Here is a 17,261-nt window from a genome sequence, read left to right as displayed (position 1 = left end):
GTTATCAACAAAGATTTAACCATTTTAACAGTAAACTAACTATACAGCAATAGTTTTGTCCCTTGTGATAGATTTCCAACATGCACCCCATAGTAAATTCCTTATAGAAGTTCATGGAAACATGATCTTTAATGTTCAGCTGCAGCTTAAAATTGCAACTCCACTGAGTATAATTCTTTTCATTACAAACCCCAAGGTTCTTTGCTCCTATTTGCTATTATTAATTGTACTATCTAAAAGGATGCAAGACTTAATCATTCCTATTTGATACTTCCTTACATCAGAAGGTTTTATATCAAAAAAGCTTAAAGTAAAGTAGGACTTCCACCAAAATGCAGACCTCCTGCAGCTCCTTCATAGAATCACAAAGATTGGAAAAGACCTACAAGATCATCCAGTCTAACCGTCCACCTTTCACCAAGACTTCTCACTCCTCACTCATCCAAGGAGATTCCAAAAGGCAACAAAAAGCTGAAACAAAAACCTTTGGTGTCCATGTTATTCAGGAAGAGTAAAGCAAAGAATTTTCCATGAAGATTCTTGTGTCATCTCTACAACAGACAAGAAAGAAAGGGCAAATCTGACTACAGGAACAAGTCCCAGAGTATTAAAACACCAAGTTCCTGATGTTCTTTCTCACTCATCTTGTAGCACTAGAACTCTCTAGGACACTACCACAGCTTGTTTAAAGGGCTGAAATAATGAAAAATCAGGGCAGAGAAGGGAATGAAGGGACAATTTCTATTCAAGCTTTTAAAAAATAGAATTAAAAAAAAAAACAACAACAATAATATTAATAGATCAGTCAGCAAGTTTTCTTATCCTTGCAAATTATATTCAAGCTAACAGCAACTTCTGGAGTTGTTGTTTCATAGTTTGAAATAGTATTTTGTACTTCTGCTTGCATAGGTGCCTGCATAGTCTCAGCCTTACACTGTCTTAGAGCCAAAAAAGAATGGCACCCCAATTAAAATATGCGACCACAAAGGATATATTTGCACTTGAAATAACAGCGCAATTCAAAACGCAGATCAAACAGACCTTCCACACACCTTGTGCAATTCACCTATATTTCAGGCCTAGCAGAAAAGACAAATGGGAAAGGTGGCTGCGGGGAAGTTTCACCAGCAAGCAATTCCCTGAACTACAACTCCCAGCAGCAGGTTGATCAACTCACAGACAAAGCAGGAAAAGGGCCCTAATAATTTGGCCAGTTTCCCTTACAGCCTTAGATGCTATGACTGCCTCACGTGCGAGCCAAGTGAATGCTCATGCCCTGAGGAGTTTTGTCATACATCAGTAGGTGACGTGTCATGCCTGCCCCTAAAAGCTCTGTGAATCTTTCATGTGATAACTTCTAAAAATGACTGTACGTTTCCAAGCCAGAAAGCACAAAATTATTCTAACAAAACAATGTGTAAGACAACTCATACTACAATCGGCTGAAAGGTCCACATTATCCCTAGAAGAATCAGAATATTAGGCACTTAGCTGAAATTTTGGGATAGACAGTAAAACACAGGGAGGCAAACCCTTCCTGAGAAGTACTGCCTGGATGGTGGCATCCACTTCCTACCTCCTTGCTGAATGCTATAAGCTATTTAGAGACTTTGAGCTGCAATTTCTTAAGTATGATGATGTGGATGCAAACATAACTGATTAGCCAATCTTAGTGTACACAATACTTAAATAGGAGCTATTGTGCACAGGAATTGCTTCATTGTTTTTACAGGGATGCTGATTGAACAGCCCCCAACCTTCCCTCCAGCTCTTTTCGAAAATGAAGACAACCTTCACCTTTCCTCAGTTACTAGGGACCTAGCCTAGTTGACACAATTTTGCGAAGATGATGGGCAAGAGCCTTGTGGTAACATTAGTCATACTTGTCAGTATCCTCCAGATGCCTCCTGTCTGGTCCTGGGACCAGTTCAAGACTTCTGAGAAGATCCCTGATTCAGTTCTCTTCCACTCACTTCTCTCCTCCCTGAACCCTGTTTCAGAAAACAAAGGACTGTGAAATTTTATTTGTGAAGACCAAGACAAGGAAGTCATTGAGCACTGAATTCCTATGTGAGCCTGCTGCCCCACTCAAAGGGCCAACGTGTTCCACAACCACTTTTCTTCTCTTATTTTCCTCCAGCTGCTTACCTTTGCCTCCTCAGTAGTCTGTTGCCTGCCTTCTACTTCACCTCAACCCATTTTCCTCCCAGGTGCCTTAATCTTCTCACAGAATGCAGAGCTGCTGCCATCTAAGCCCCCTCAACACCCTTCTGCACGAGTATCACTCAAAACACCCTCATGCAGAGCCAAAGATAATATGTCTGGCACGGTTTGTTCTGTATTTGCTCCTCTAGTCTTTGGTACATATCTTTCGGAGGTTTGAAACGTAAAAAGGGATCACTGAAATAACACATGGTACTGCTTGTAGCGTATGCTTCATATACTAATCAACCACAGAATTATTGAATGTTTTTTCAGTATGAATACAAATCACGTGTCCTTAGATAGCTGTTTTGCTTAGATTATTAATCATCTGATCACAAGTAACTTTTGAAAAATACATTTTCTTAGTGTTCAGTCTTTGAGCTCACACTCCTGTCCACTGTTGTACAGCCACTTGACACTTCAGAGCTAACATAAATGCATTTATTCTAGAAACACACTTTGCTTTTAAATCTGCTCAGTGACTTTCCTAAGAAAAAGCTCAAAGATAATTTTTTCTAAGTCAATACACATCCAAAGGCCAAACAAACACACCTGTAAACAGTATACAGAAAAGTTAAAGAGAAGAAATTACTAACCAAAGCCTGAGCAACAGCTGTGCAGACCAGACTGTGTGGTAAATAGCAACAAAAACAAGGCTATACTCATTTAAATTTGTAATTGCTTAAGGTGTTACTCATTAAAGATTTACAATACTTTATTTCCAGTCAAGACAGGTAGGTATATGTGCGGGAAGAAAATAAAAATATAGATAACTAGCCAAATTTACAGAATCAAAAATAATTATTGCATTTATTCAGTCATTTCATAACAAAAACCCCCAGTGCACTTTAATTTCCTCTGGAATTTTAATTAGATTCAAAAAAGAATGCAGGAAATCCAAGGACTACTTTTCAGAGCAGTAATTATTCAGGTAGTAGTCTTCCCTATTATATCTTCTCAAGAAAAGCCATTTTTTATACCTCATAAATTTTTAATTTGATAAGGTCTCTGTGTTGTGTTATCCCTTTTCATTTTGCTGCTGAGTCTTCTCATAAATGTTCATTTCATAGCAGCTATAGCACAAGAACAGCAAAGCAGGCTGCCGCTCAGTTGAACAAAGGCGCTCCCACACAGCCGAGTGTCAATGTCTGGGAGCTGTGCTGTAGAAAAAACACATGCCCACGGTTGCTCAAAGATTCCACTTCAGCTGCAATGCAATGCATTGGCAGGCATGAATAGCTTTTCTTTTACCTTGTTTATTCAAGAACTATGATCTACTACAGCCTGCTTTTAAGTATTTGATATCCTGTGCTGAGGAGACTAAATAAGCCTCACTCCAAATTAAAAACCTTCAGTCAAGCTGTTGGTTTTTGTAAACTTATGAAACCAAAATATAAAGGTCTTCTCCTTAGAGACAAAGAGGCCTTTGCTCTAGGATTTCATATTTATTGTACTGGCAAAGTCAATGCTATCTGTGACAGAAACTGATTTTTGTGATAGGTTCTCTTCTGCCTCGAGTGCATTTAAAAACAAAGCATTCATTTCTCTAATTTCCATACTGCTTCTCATGTAATTAATCAAAAACATAACCTAAACCAACTTCCTCTCCAAGCACATTATCATGAATTAGGCAATTGTGGGAGAAAAACGTAAAGAGAAGCAAGCCTCTGTTTTACATCTTGTTTAAGAAGAGTCTTATCCCTGGGAAGGTGGAAGATGGGCTGTGGCAGTGCAGTGTTTCAATAAGTAAACGCGCACATGCGCGTCTGTGTGCGCACACGTGTGTGCTCTCATTTCTCATGCCTCCAGTGAGAGAGGTCACAACCCTCCAGACTTCAACCCCATCACTTCTAATTTTTCAACTCAGTTCTCAGAAGAGAAATTCAACCCATCTGGTTTTCAATTTTACAAGGTCATCAGCCATGAAAGAAAATACAGCTTGAAAAAAAAACAGAGACATATAATCTCTTCTCAGTATGTAAGAGTAGATTACACAGATGTTTCTGTTAGGTCAAGACAAACTACAAGCAAAAAAAAAAAAAAAAAAAGAATCCTCACCACATTATTATACATTTGTACGCCTACTGCTGGTTATTTCTTTCTGTATTTACCTTCTACGTTTCTATTCTTCATTTCATAGTAATACACAATTGTCAACCTTTTAATTCCTGCCAATACAAAGCTGAGAAAATCTTGCCTTTGGTGTCACCAAAGGCACATTTGGCCTAGTGCTGTGCTGAGGCAAAAAGAGAGAGTTCTATGTCCTACTACAATGGGGTGAAAGCAGACAATGAGAACAAACATCCCAGCCTTTCTTCTGTTTTGCTGGCCACAACAGCCAGCACACCCAGAGAATAGTCAATTGTGCATCTGAGCTGCGCACTGCACTGATCAGTTCACATTTCCGACAAGTTGCTTAGAAGTGCTGGTGAAAGGCTTTTTGTTTGTTTTCTTAAGAACACGGCTGAAAAGTCTGCAGGCTCCCTGCCCTCAGTCAAAAAAAAGGGAGGGTACTGAACTTTGCCCAAGGAGAGGACTGGCTACTGTGGAATTTAGCAGAGGCCACTGACTTTCTCAGGCCTCTAATTTTCTCTTCATTTTTAATAGTTTTCCAGGGATTTCTCTAAACATTATAATAAAACATGAAGACCTAAGACTAGTTACTCTGATGTATCTTATCAGACAAGTTGCTTGAGAGGAGCTTCATTATACTACACATGGAGCAGTATTTAACCAACAAACTTTATCAAGGTAGGACTGTTTTATCTATATATTATTGAGTATATAGGAATGCCTTGTAGTCCAAGACGAGAATCAGCATCATTATATACATTTACTAGCCAACCTAAGATGGGTTTCAAGCTCAAGAGAAACTATAACCAGAGAAACAAAAAGTATATGCAAAATTACAATGGATTGACTATATCTGTATCTGGTAGATGATTATTTTATTACTTATTATTATCGTGACTAACATTACAGAAGATTATTTTCTAGGGGCATATTTTTTTGAATAGTGATTCTTCCTGAATGGACTTTCTCTATCCCTTTCTTTTTAAAAAAGCTTCGAATTGGACATATAGCGTCAGGGAGAAAGAAAAAGAAAAGAAAGAAAGAAAATAAAATACGAAGCATCGTATGACCATATGAAGCACTCAAAATAACAAGAGAGTCTGCAAGATTATCTACAGATTTCCCAGTATCCTCCAAACTGGAGGACCATCATAACAACGTCTTAAAGAATTTATAATATAGATACATTTGGGGATATTTCAGATAACTGCACAGTGTATTGCAGATATAAATGACACAAAAAAACTAACCATTTCAAACAGCACAGCACCTTCAGTAGAGAACTAATTCATACTTCACTGCAATCAAAAACACTTCACAGTTCATATGTTGCATTAGTTTAAGAATAAAAGATGTGGGAAAGCTTTTTTTAAATATTTAAGAAGCTTTTGGTATCTTCCAAGTTTTAAGAAACAGTAACAGAAAACCATATGTAGAAATAGATATACATATAGATTTAAATTTAGTGCTCATTCTTTAATCACCTCACAATCTACAGGCCAAACAAGCTGTGGAGTGTGTCTACCTGAAGTTCTGTTCCTTTCTCCAGCACTGCAAATACACACCGAGCTGTTAATTGGAGTAATACTAATTAAAAGACAAAAAACATGACTACATTAACAGTGAAATTGCCAATTAGCACATAAGGCTTCCTCATTACTGCTGGTGAATGAAATGTGAAGCCTGATGTGGATAGCAGTAATAAAAATAAAAGACATTTCAAAAAAGCTGGTAGGCCACATTTTCAGCTTACATCAGAAGCTTACTGCTGGAATCAGTAAATGAAAAGTTGACCTACAGGAAAAAGAGAAGTTCCTAGATGTTGTGAAAATCGCTAAATTACACTGTCATGTTCCACATCTCTACTCACAATGATTTTCATAGGAAAGCACTGCTCCAGTGCAGCCACTAGAAAGTACTTTAAAATACATTTATAATGCCAAAAAGGTTAATCTTTCAGCGGACAATTTCCCATGCCCTTATACTTCACATACATACTCCTACTCCACATATATACTCCCCAAAAGGGACTAAGAATGGATACTGAAAGCAGTCCAGATGATCTTAGTTTCCTTTCATCTTTAGAAAGAATAAATATTCTTGTATCCTTCAGTCTCTTTCAATCAATCATCATTTTATGAAAGTTAATTCTACTTCCAGATCTCCACAACCCTAAAGCTGCTTGCATAAAGTGCTTGTGTTCTTCACGTATCCTGTATTTCCTCAACTCTGGCTCCCTCTTTCTTCATCTCTCTTTTCAAAGGTTTGGAATTCTAATTCAGAGGTCTCACAGGAAGAAAAACTGAAATACTTCCAGCATTATTTTTCTGGTGAAAACTGGAGTATATATTTGTTTTTCATTTGCTCCCTTTTAATCAAGCATTTTGTTGACCATAATCAATTTCTTCGCTCAGGAGAAAAATGTGCAATTATCTACAATAAAGAACGTGTGTCTAAGGAATAGGGTGGGGGGAAGAGAAATCAATGGAACCATCTGTCTGACATTCCTACAACATTATAAGAGACTTGTAATTAACTGCTTGCCTACCAAAGTCTGCCAGCTTTAACTCCCCCGTGTCACTGATCAGAAGATTCTGTGGTTTCAGGTCCCTGTGCAAAATGTAACGCTGGTGGATGTAAGACAGTCCTCGCAGCAACTGAAATAAAAATAACTGAAAAAGAGGGGGACAAAAAATGACCTCTGTTAATATTTTGCATATAACCACAGATGATTGCTTCACAGTATGCAGGATGCTTGCATACTGTGGTAACATTGTGTTAGAATTCCTCCCAAACTGTGTAATTCCCACCCCAATTTAACACATGAAATTTCAATCTAAAAGGTACGTACTTTGCAAGGACTAACCCCATTTTCCATGCCGTGCTATACTACAGATTCTACTTGCCTGCGTTAGAAAGGACAAGAACAATATAAACATGTGCAGAAGGCTCAGTTCCTACCAAATTATAATTATATTCCATTTACCCGTATGGCCTTAGAGATTAGGTGGTAGCCTGAAGACAGATGTGTATCTTCTCTAATTATAGGAAACAACAGTATGGGGTGGATAGGAATGGGGAGATAAGGCTGGGGGATGGAACACTGAAGCTAAAACAAAGAAATTAATAGTATAACAACAATGCCTGTGTACCTGAGCAAATCTCCAAGTAGGGGAGGTTTCTCTCTTTAAAGCTTTTTACAGGAGTCATTTAGGTGTATTTCATCAAGAAATAATAATTCTCAACAAACCTAAAGATGGCTTTTTAATTACACTTACAAAAGTTTTTAAAGTAGATTCAGGTAAGGACCCAACTCATTCCCCAAGGATTTTTTTTTAACCCTTCACTATGCTCTACAAATGTTTCCCTAGAGCTAAGTATTAATTCTGTGTATTTTTTGGAATTTACAATTGTGAACAAAGACTTGGAAGATGGAGATCTTTTGTCCTCCCCTTTCTCTCCCATCACTCTCCTGCATTCTAGTGGTGTCTGATGGAAAAGGTCGTAAATCTTATCCTAGCAGGTTTCTGTCAATACAGAGGGTGAAGAATTGCTTCCTAGGAGCTTTCTTTGCACTCTGAAAAATGTATTGATATTTATTGAAAAATTACACAGATCATTCCTATTGCCTGACGTAGTCAAAGAAATACGGTTTCCAAGTAGAAACAGAACAAGCATGTCTAATACCAAAAAGATGGGATATTCAAGTGTGGATATGGACCTTGTGACCCACAGCTCACTGGCTGGTGAAATGTGAAATCCACACCAAAGATTCAAGGAAAGTCAACCCGAGTGCATGAGAATCTCTAATTAACTTGCAACACAAGCATCCTATTTAGTGACTGCTGAAGTGAGGAGACATTATAGAAGGGGTTACAAAATTTGATTATAGAAGAGAATAAAGGCTGACATGAAAGAAACAGAAATGTCATGTTACTGAAGTTGAAATGAATTTAATTGCATTTCATTTTTTTTCCTCCAAGTACAGACACAATACACTGTACATTTAGCTATTTAGCCAGGGCGTAAAGAGCCATATCAATCACCTTCTGCCAGAGCCGGGTCTAACAATGTTCTGAGCAAACTTAACAGCAAAAGACAGAAATAAAAGAAAGAACAGCAGAAAAGTCATAAGTAACATGCACATTCCTTTTTAGAATTGTGGTTAAAATGGAATTCACAGTACACAAAATCTATCTTAAGGGCAGGAAGCAGAAATGGCTTTCATTACAGCCTTAAAAATAAATTCTATTAAATCACTTTCAAATTTTTTTTTTTTTTTTAATAAAAGATATGGTAAATAGCCATTTTGCTAAACTAACTCAATTGTGTTAAACTTCAACTATTATTTTTAAATATGCAAAGAAATGTCAAACATCACAGTCTCTTACAGCATTATGATCTTTATAATTCAATTGTATTAACTAATGTGGCCTTTCATTTGGCTTTAATGCAGAGAGTCAAGTGATTTGATGTGACACATTGTACTAAGGAAAAAAAAAACCAGCAATTTTGCAGCTAAACAGCACAAACATACACTCTTGAGGACAGCATTGGAATATGGGTTTACTCCAAACTTCTGGATACGTTGTTCTCGTGAAATATTTTCACAGAAGTCAGTTAACTCAGTCCCATATACTATATGAATTGATTCATCTTTGGATGAAGATCATAAGAGAGAAGGGGAAAAATCTCCCTGAACTCCTTACAGGGTAAACTTTGCCAAGTTTTTACTGTCTTCTCTTTTCCCCATCAGTGTTGTTTTACTTTGGTTTTATGAAACGTGAGAAGATTTAAGTGAAAATATGAGCATAACTCCTGGCAGTATTCTGCAAACTGTGTGTCCTTTGGGATTGCCTGGAAAGAGAGAACAGCAGAAAAGACTCTGTTTCCAATTGTTACCCACTCCACAAGAAGAACAAATGAATTGGAAAGAACTGTTTTTCATGCCTCAGGAAACACCTTTCAGGCAAGTAACCTCCACTGTATTCAAGGAAAGCTCTGTGTGAGAAACCTCTCTGCTTCCCTTCAAAGCTATCCATGTTATCTTCATAAGGACAGAAATTAATTCTAAATTAGGGACCTTTACCTCTTATACACATATACACTTGACCTGAAATCAGCATACTCCCAAAACCATGGACAAATCCTCATTTAACCTGTTCCTTGCTCAACTTCCTCCACCCTGCTCAACTTTGACAGTGCTGAAACCTCATCCTGGGGTGTCTGTAGGGGTTGTGAACAGGTCCCTCAACTAACATCTCCTCTCAGCTCTGCTGATGGCTCGGCCGCCATAGGACTACAGCCCTGTAGACCAAAGGATGACTCTCAAAAGAGTCAAGCCAATATCAACTCACGTCAACGGTCTTTTGTGAGAGGAGAAATCATATAGAAGAGATTTGTGGCTCTTAAGCTTGCATGTTACTAGCTTTAAAATTTCCATTGTCGTAAACAAAGTTTTATAGCCTTCAAATAACCTGTAATAAAAAAGCTGGGACATTACTTGTGTACTGTTTGCCATTTATTACTAACAATGGAGATTTGGTGATAAAATGAGAGACTCATAAAATGATAAGGGTCGTTGTGATGAAAACTGGAAGGGACAGAAAACAGAAGCAGAATAAGTCTATTAGAAATAAGGCTTTTGGAAAGATTTAATCTTGTGCTAGGACACTCAGTAGTTTTCATATTCAGACAAAAAATGTGTGTGTATATATATATATATTTGTGTTTCAGGCCTTGCTTATTTAGGATATCTGTAAATTAAAAAAAAAAAAAAGCTTTTTCAGCCTAAACAATTACACTGAGCTTTCTCTTTAATCTGAGCTATGTGTTCTAATGAAGAATTTTCACTGTTACAGTGAGAAAAATGCACGCAGGTCAAAACCAATCTGGAGTTTATAGACTGTGATATTAAAAGATTGTTAGCACTCTTTAAAACTTGCAAGAGAAAGTTATCAATGACACAAAAATACTGACATCTATAACAAATGAACCTAGTTTTATGGTGTATGTCCTGGTGGCCACTTGAGCTACATGTAACCTGACCAAATGCCTGTCTAAACCAATTAAATATATTGAGAGACTTGCCAGCTCCCTGGCTTAACAGCTCTGCTTTCATGGTGTTTTTTGTGAGTCTGGGCAAGTGTACAAGCTAGACGATTGTACAGCTGCAAAATAGCTCATGCGCAGCAAAGTGCTTTACTATCTTGTTGGCCCCTGAAAGCCACATAGGATATCGAGCTCTTTTCGTCCAAATGAACATATAAACTAAACATTAACTCAGGCCATCCAAAGCACATCTACAGGGTAAGACTGATGGGAGTTAATGCTTTCTGACTTAGTCTTAGATAGCTCTGTTATAGTATAATGATAAAGGGGGATGAGCACATACAGATGATCTGTGTAGAGCTTGCCCAGATGAGGCTATATAATTGCTTTCCATTCCCAGAGATAGTAAAGAGAGTTTCTGGAAAAGCATGCTGAAGTGAGTGAAAAGCAGAAAAAAATTCACAACATTGCCAAACAGATCCTCCAAAAAATGAGTAATTTCCACAGTGTCTGCTGAAGCATAGAGGATCCCAATGACAATAAAGACACTGCCCCAGAGGCCTGTAGGGGATTTTTTAAAGAGAGGGATTGTCTTTTACTGATGACACAGTGATTTCTGAATGAAGGGAGCATTTGAACTCCCTTACGCCACGTTTAATTGCAAAAATAAAGAACCTGGCCCTAGATACAAAAGTAGAAAGCTACATGAAACCTTTTAGTCTACAGAAGATGAGAGGAAATCTTTGTAGCAAAAGAACATAAATGGAGCTGAGCTAAGCTGGACCTTGAGTTCACATCAGTGAGTCAGAAGAAAGCTGAAGCAAGACTAAATTAATGTGCCCATTCTTTAGCAAGCAGATATTACTGTATTAACATAGTTACTTTCAAAAAATAATACAATACTGCACAAGCTTTATCATCACTGCTAACACAGATGCTTCTGCTTGCTGTATGTATTAATGCATACCAGCTGGGTATCACATAATCATTTGAATTCCCTTGTGTGCATTCGGCATCAATCAATATTATATTCAGTCTTAATAAGCCATCAAATCTAAAAATGCCAGTAAAAGTAACCAAACTCAGGACACCTCATGCTTGCAAACACCATACTTCTACACAGTACAATCACACAGCCTTAGAAACAAACTCAACCAAACACTGTACTCAGCTAGGTTTAGGTTTACTACTTGGTTTAGGAATTTTAGATCTAGTTGTCTTAAGCTATTAGCATATGAAAAACCTATTTGGTAATACTTATTAACACTGAGACAATGAGAAATATTCGTGTGACTTCAGCTAATGTACCAAAAGCTGAACATGCACGATCTTTAACTGCTGCTGGTTTTGCTATTCTTTTATCTCCTCCTAACCAGGATAACACTCACAAGATAAAACACAAGTTTTCACTTCTCAGAATGTCCTGGGGAAATACCTAATGTTTTAGGTCAAAGCTTCATAGACTCTTGCTTAAACAGTCAGATGAAGAAATTCCAGGAATAAAGTGTTGACTTGAGATGAATTTGAGTCCTGAGGAATAAATGATCTTATGTGAATAAAAAAATCGTTAGCTATTTGAATCGTTATGACTTTCATGATCATAATGAGCTTTTTAAAATAAAAGATACTCCTCTCTGACCTTCCTCAAATCAAATTCTCTCAAAAAGAATTTTAAAATACTTCTGTCCAAAAATCATTTTTAAAGGCCTCTAACTTGTTCTTGCCTTCCTTACACAAAAGTCCTCCAAAGACAATTCCACAAAGAAATGTATAATGATACAGCTACTGGGAATGCAGATCATATAATTTATCTTAAAAAAGATCCTAAAAATACAGATTTTTCCACTTACTGGCTGCAGAACTGAACAGGAAAGAGACTGGAAAGCGTTAATTGGCTAACTTCTATTCTCTTTGATGTTCCTTTAATCATTTTTTTCTCCCCTCTGGGTACAACTACAGCCATTTGCAACGAGGAAGGTGTGCTTAATTAACTGAATATAAAGACACTCCCTTATGATCAGTTACAGTCATCTACTAATGTTCAATAAGTGGAAGACGATTTCAAATCCTTACTCCTGAATGGCAAAAGTGAAAAATAAAAAAATTAAATTAAATTAAATTCCAATAAAATCCCCTATTCTCCCTTTCATCAGTTCACTCCCATGCTGAACTGGTCTGGGGTCGCAACTGGTACCTCACCAATTTTAGATGCACAGGAAAATGTTTTCTTCAGCCCTACAATATTCTTTATTTATTTATTTTTGCCATATGTGAACCATGTGGATCATACATTGCACATATAGACAAAACATTACATACGCACACATTCATTTTGATTTAGGGTTTACACATATTTCTCACTGCAGTAAATGTAAAAATGACATTCTTCTAGCATGAATTTTAACACACTGATAAAGATTCTGTGTTTACTATTCACAGTTGTGCATATTATCAAATCATTACTTTAAGTGACAAGACTGACACAAAGTCGAGTGAAATGCTGGTGCCATATTTAACGTCTGATAACTAAAAAGTCTAATTTAAATAATCAATTCTCAATGCCATGTGTAAAAGACAACCTTAATTTAGCATAACATTATTCTGTCTGCTGTACACCTGCTTGTTCAGTGGATGAGGAATGAAATATAGGAACTTCTCAACCACATTAAGCAATCTTGCTTCCTACTTAGCATATCTGTTGGAATACATTTTTTATTCAGCTCTACATCAGCAACATCACTAATTTCAGTGTGCGGGAGAGAGATTTCAAAAGCATCACATTTGTTTGATTTGCTTCCAGTAATGACCGCTAAAATTAAAAAGGCCACCATAACAGATATTCATTTCAGAGAAAAAGAGTGTTTTCACCAGATTCCAGTGAGTTAATGAGATAGGTGAAACAAGACATGAAATTTCACTGTAACCAGATATAATATCACGGTTTCGTTGTCCAGCTCCTGTGTATCTAAGTCTGTGGCAATCAGACACCACTAGATACAGAAAGGAACTCACATGTCACATCTTCTCCAACATCACTTAGTCCCACATTTGTCCCATAGAGACACAGGACAGGCCATGTGCTTCAACATACATTCCCCTGAAGGGGACCACAATGCAATTACATGATGGAAAGGAAACAGAAGCACCACAGGAAGGTCACGACCAAAACCCAGAAATAAAGAAATCATTCTTTTCAGGTACTGTGCTTTACTAAATAACATGTCTTCTGTATTATGAGTCTCAAATAGAGTTTCTGCCTAAAAAGAGCCCATACATAATGCTCTGCTACTGCCAAAGTTTCAGCAACTACATCTCCAACTCAGTAAGCCTTGGGTAGCTTGGATATAAATTACCTAATCTATCTTTCCATATACCAAATGCTTCCCTATCCTTTGTTCTTCAGGTTATTCTACAACAGTAATCAGCTTATTTATAAATATTTATCTTTACAGAAGACATAAGATAACTGCTCTATGGCTTTGACTCAAATTATTAATTTTCACATTAGTCATTAAATGCCAAAATTATTCAGCTGTCAAGATCGGATTTTGCTCGAAATACTGCAATCATTAGTTAAGGACAATGTTCATAGTACTGATGAATGGAGAGAGAAATAAATGAACGCTGCAAAAGACTCAAGCGCCAGAGCAAGCCTGAGATTTCTGATAACATCATATAACTGTATTTCAGTATTTTCAATTCATCCTGCACTTCATCTTGCTTCGGAGGCCAGTAATAAGACCTTAGTTTAATAAATCCAGTATTTTTGGCATATCTGATTTAGGATTTTTTTTTCATTTTTGTTAACTTAGAGCACTGATCACTTCTTGAGCACTTGGCATGGAAAAATATTATTGCACCCCATAATGTTTCAACAGTTCCTATTAATTACATTACTTTTCTTAAAAAAAAAAATAAACATATTTGTACTAGAGATTACAGTGCTGTCACTGGAATCTTAATACCTGAATCCCGCCCCATACTTTGCCAAAGATATCATGTCACCTTGAGAGTCAACAATATTCTCCCACTTAGAACTTCAGTCTTAGAGTGATAAAGTACTTTCTAAAGGTTGTAGGTAGGGATTGAGATTTTGCTTAAAAAAAAATGTCCATCAGTTCTACATGGAAGTCTGCTGCATCTCACTTCCTGGGAGCAGGGAAGGCTCAGAACTGAGAAGGGTAAGAGCTGAAGTTGAGCACTCCTGGGAGAAGGCTGAATACTCCTGTTCCCTGCATGCAAAGTTCATCAACAGTATCCTGCCTATTTCTCCTTATTGCTTTTTAGCCCTGGGAAGAGAAAAGGTGCCCAGAGAAAGGAACAAATTAGAGCAGCAATATTAGATGGAAGGCGAACAAACTGGAAGCTCCTGCTCCCTCCGGTCACAGTAGATGATAGGAGCCTTCCAAGTTGCCTGAAGTAAAAGATTTAGCAAGTGATTTTAAGAGATGGAGACAGTTTCTGTCTGGTTGACAAGCACATTGTCATTCAGGCTGGTGTTGCACAGATTGAGGAACAGTGGGTAAGAGGCAAGTGACTTTTTTATTTTGTCAGAAATGTCTTTTTTTTTGAAGTCTAATACTCACACAAACCAATATTACCTCTAACAGTGTGAGCAGAGGAAAAAAAAGGCAGAGAGAAAAACTCTTTTTGCTTCTCCCACAAGACTACAGCTATTTCAAGGCAGCATCACTAATTAAGAAGCAAACCAGCTTTCGTTAATATATTTATTTTAAGGGAAGGAATACAAAGAGGCAGTGCAGGCATGACAGATGTGAGCCTGCGCTCCACTTGTTCCACCAATAATAGGAGTTAGAGAAAATGAACTCAGCTATAAAATAAATGAATCAAAATGGAAAAATGATTGTAAGTACAGATAAAAATAAACTGTGACTGGGAATGCAATAATACGGAGTAAAAAATGCAGTTAAATAGCTCTATTATTTCAAAGGTAAGAGGAAGGTTAAGAACAGTTTTAGCAGTGCGATACATTTTCATAGGATGTGCTAGAGTGCCCAGAAGTAGATATTTAAAAATCAAATTGTAAGTTTACGAAAAAGAGCCATCTGTAGACAGCTGCAAACAAAGACTTAGGGGAACCAAGAAGATACATCAAAATAGTGGGGAGGTGGCCCTCTACCAGACCAAAGGAGGCACAAATCAAAATGAAGCTCATCACAAAAAGGAACTTGCAGACTCAGTTCACTACCATGACCATTTGAGCTTATGCTGTAGAAAGAAATCCAGATATTTCAAGAGCCCAAGAAGCGTGAACTGTAGGAAGTCAGAAATAAGTTCTGTTCCTCAGTCTGCCACAGTCACACTTAGAATCTTTGTACCTCCACACAGCACACATCTCTCTGCTCCATCCAGGCTGCATCAGAACCTTCCAGTAGATGCAGAACAGGGCATAATTTATATTTGGAGGCATATAATTAAGATATTTGCCTGCCTTCAGATTTGGAAAAACTGAAAAAGACATCTTCAAAACCAAAGAAAAGAAGATGAGACTGTGTCTATTCAACAAGAACTTATTTAATGATTAGCTTTTTTCTTTCCTCATCTCTAGTTGTACTACCATCCACAGTACATGCACATATAAAAACCAGTAGATACGCAAGCTTGTTACCTACCAAAGTTGTATACAATTGTGCATTTGGAAGTAACAGTCTTTGGAGAATTTTTAGATTGAAATTACTCTTTTCTGCCAATTTCCCTTCTACCTAATAAAGATGTTGCAGGCATCTAGCACACTTAGGTAACAAAGATCATAGAATTATGAATCTTTTGAGTTGGAAGGGACTTTTAAAGGTCATCTACTTCCAACTCCCATGCAGTGAACAGGGACAACTACAGCTAGATCAGGTTGCTTAGAGCCTGATTCAGTTTGACCTTGATCATCTCCAGGGATGGGGCAGGCAGCACCTCTACAGGCAACCTGTGCCAGTGCTTCACCACTCTTTTCGTAATAACGTTTTCTTTATATCCAAGCATAATCTCCTCTCTTTTATTTTTAAATCATTTTCCCTCATCCTATCACAACAGACCCTGTTAAAGAGCCTGCCTCCTTCCTTCTTACAGCCTCCTTTCAGATTCTGAAAGGCTCAGGTCTCCCCAGAGTGTTTTCTTCTGCAGACTGCACAGACCCAACTCTCAGGCTGTCCTCACAGGGGAGGTGTTCCATCCCTGGGATCATTTTTGTGGCCCTCCTCTGGATGCGCCTACATCTCCCTCCAATAGGCCTATGTCTCTCCTGTACTGAGGACTCCACATGTGGATGCTCTACTCCAGGTGAGGTCACACAGCACAGAACAGAGGGGCAGGATCCCCTCCCACTCTGCTGGCCACACTTCTTTTGATGCAGCCCAGGATATGGTTGGTTTTCTGGGCTGTGAGGGCACATTGCTGGCTATGTCCAGTTTCCATCCACCAGTACTCCCAAGTCCTTTTTGGCAGGGCTGTGCTCTATTCTTTTGTCCCCCAGTTTGCACTCATAGTGGGGGTTGCCATGACTGAGATGCAAGATATTGCACTGGGATTTGTTGGACCTCATGAGGTTCTACTGGGCCCGCTTATCAAGCTTGTCTAGGTCCCTCTGGATAGCAAGATACTTGGTTAAACTTCCTCAGGAACCAGTGAATTAAAAACAATATCAGATAATAAAACTTCACACACAAACTCTTTGAAAAGTTTAAAAACTGATGTGTTGGGGTTTTTTTTGTAAGTCTTGAGCCTCCAACACAAGGAATAAAAAACTCTAAAATCACTATATATGAATACATACACATCACTAAAAATCCTAAAAAAAACCCAACTAGACAGTATTTTTTGTTTGCTTGCACATATCATCCCAAGATGCTTACAACTACGAATGGAGACATTCTTCTTCATATTTCCATGTTCTTGTAATATTCTGTTAATTCTTTATTTAA

The 17,261-nt window shown here is 37.7% G+C and overlaps 1 protein-coding gene across 5 annotated transcripts in view; it reads right to left on the bottom strand.

The window, feature by feature from the left end:
- Positions 1-17,261, bottom strand: part of CDK14 (cyclin dependent kinase 14) — a 312,933-nt gene that overhangs the window by 150,242 nt on the left and 145,430 nt on the right. For all 5 annotated transcript variants that reach the window (XM_040693416.2, XM_015281963.4, XM_040693428.2 and 2 more), the window contains one exon: positions 6,827-6,950. In XM_040693416.2, the coding sequence (XP_040549350.1) occupies positions 6,827-6,950 (124 nt within the window). The remainder of the gene's footprint in view (positions 1-6,826; positions 6,951-17,261) is intronic.

The sequence above is a fragment of the Gallus gallus genome, chromosome 2, assembly GCF_016699485.2.
Source record: "Gallus gallus isolate bGalGal1 chromosome 2, bGalGal1.mat.broiler.GRCg7b, whole genome shotgun sequence".
In the NCBI taxonomy this organism is placed as follows: domain Eukaryota; kingdom Metazoa; phylum Chordata; class Aves; order Galliformes; family Phasianidae; genus Gallus; species Gallus gallus.
Note: the sequence above shows the minus strand (reverse complement) of the source record. Positions and strands in the feature narration are given on the sequence as shown.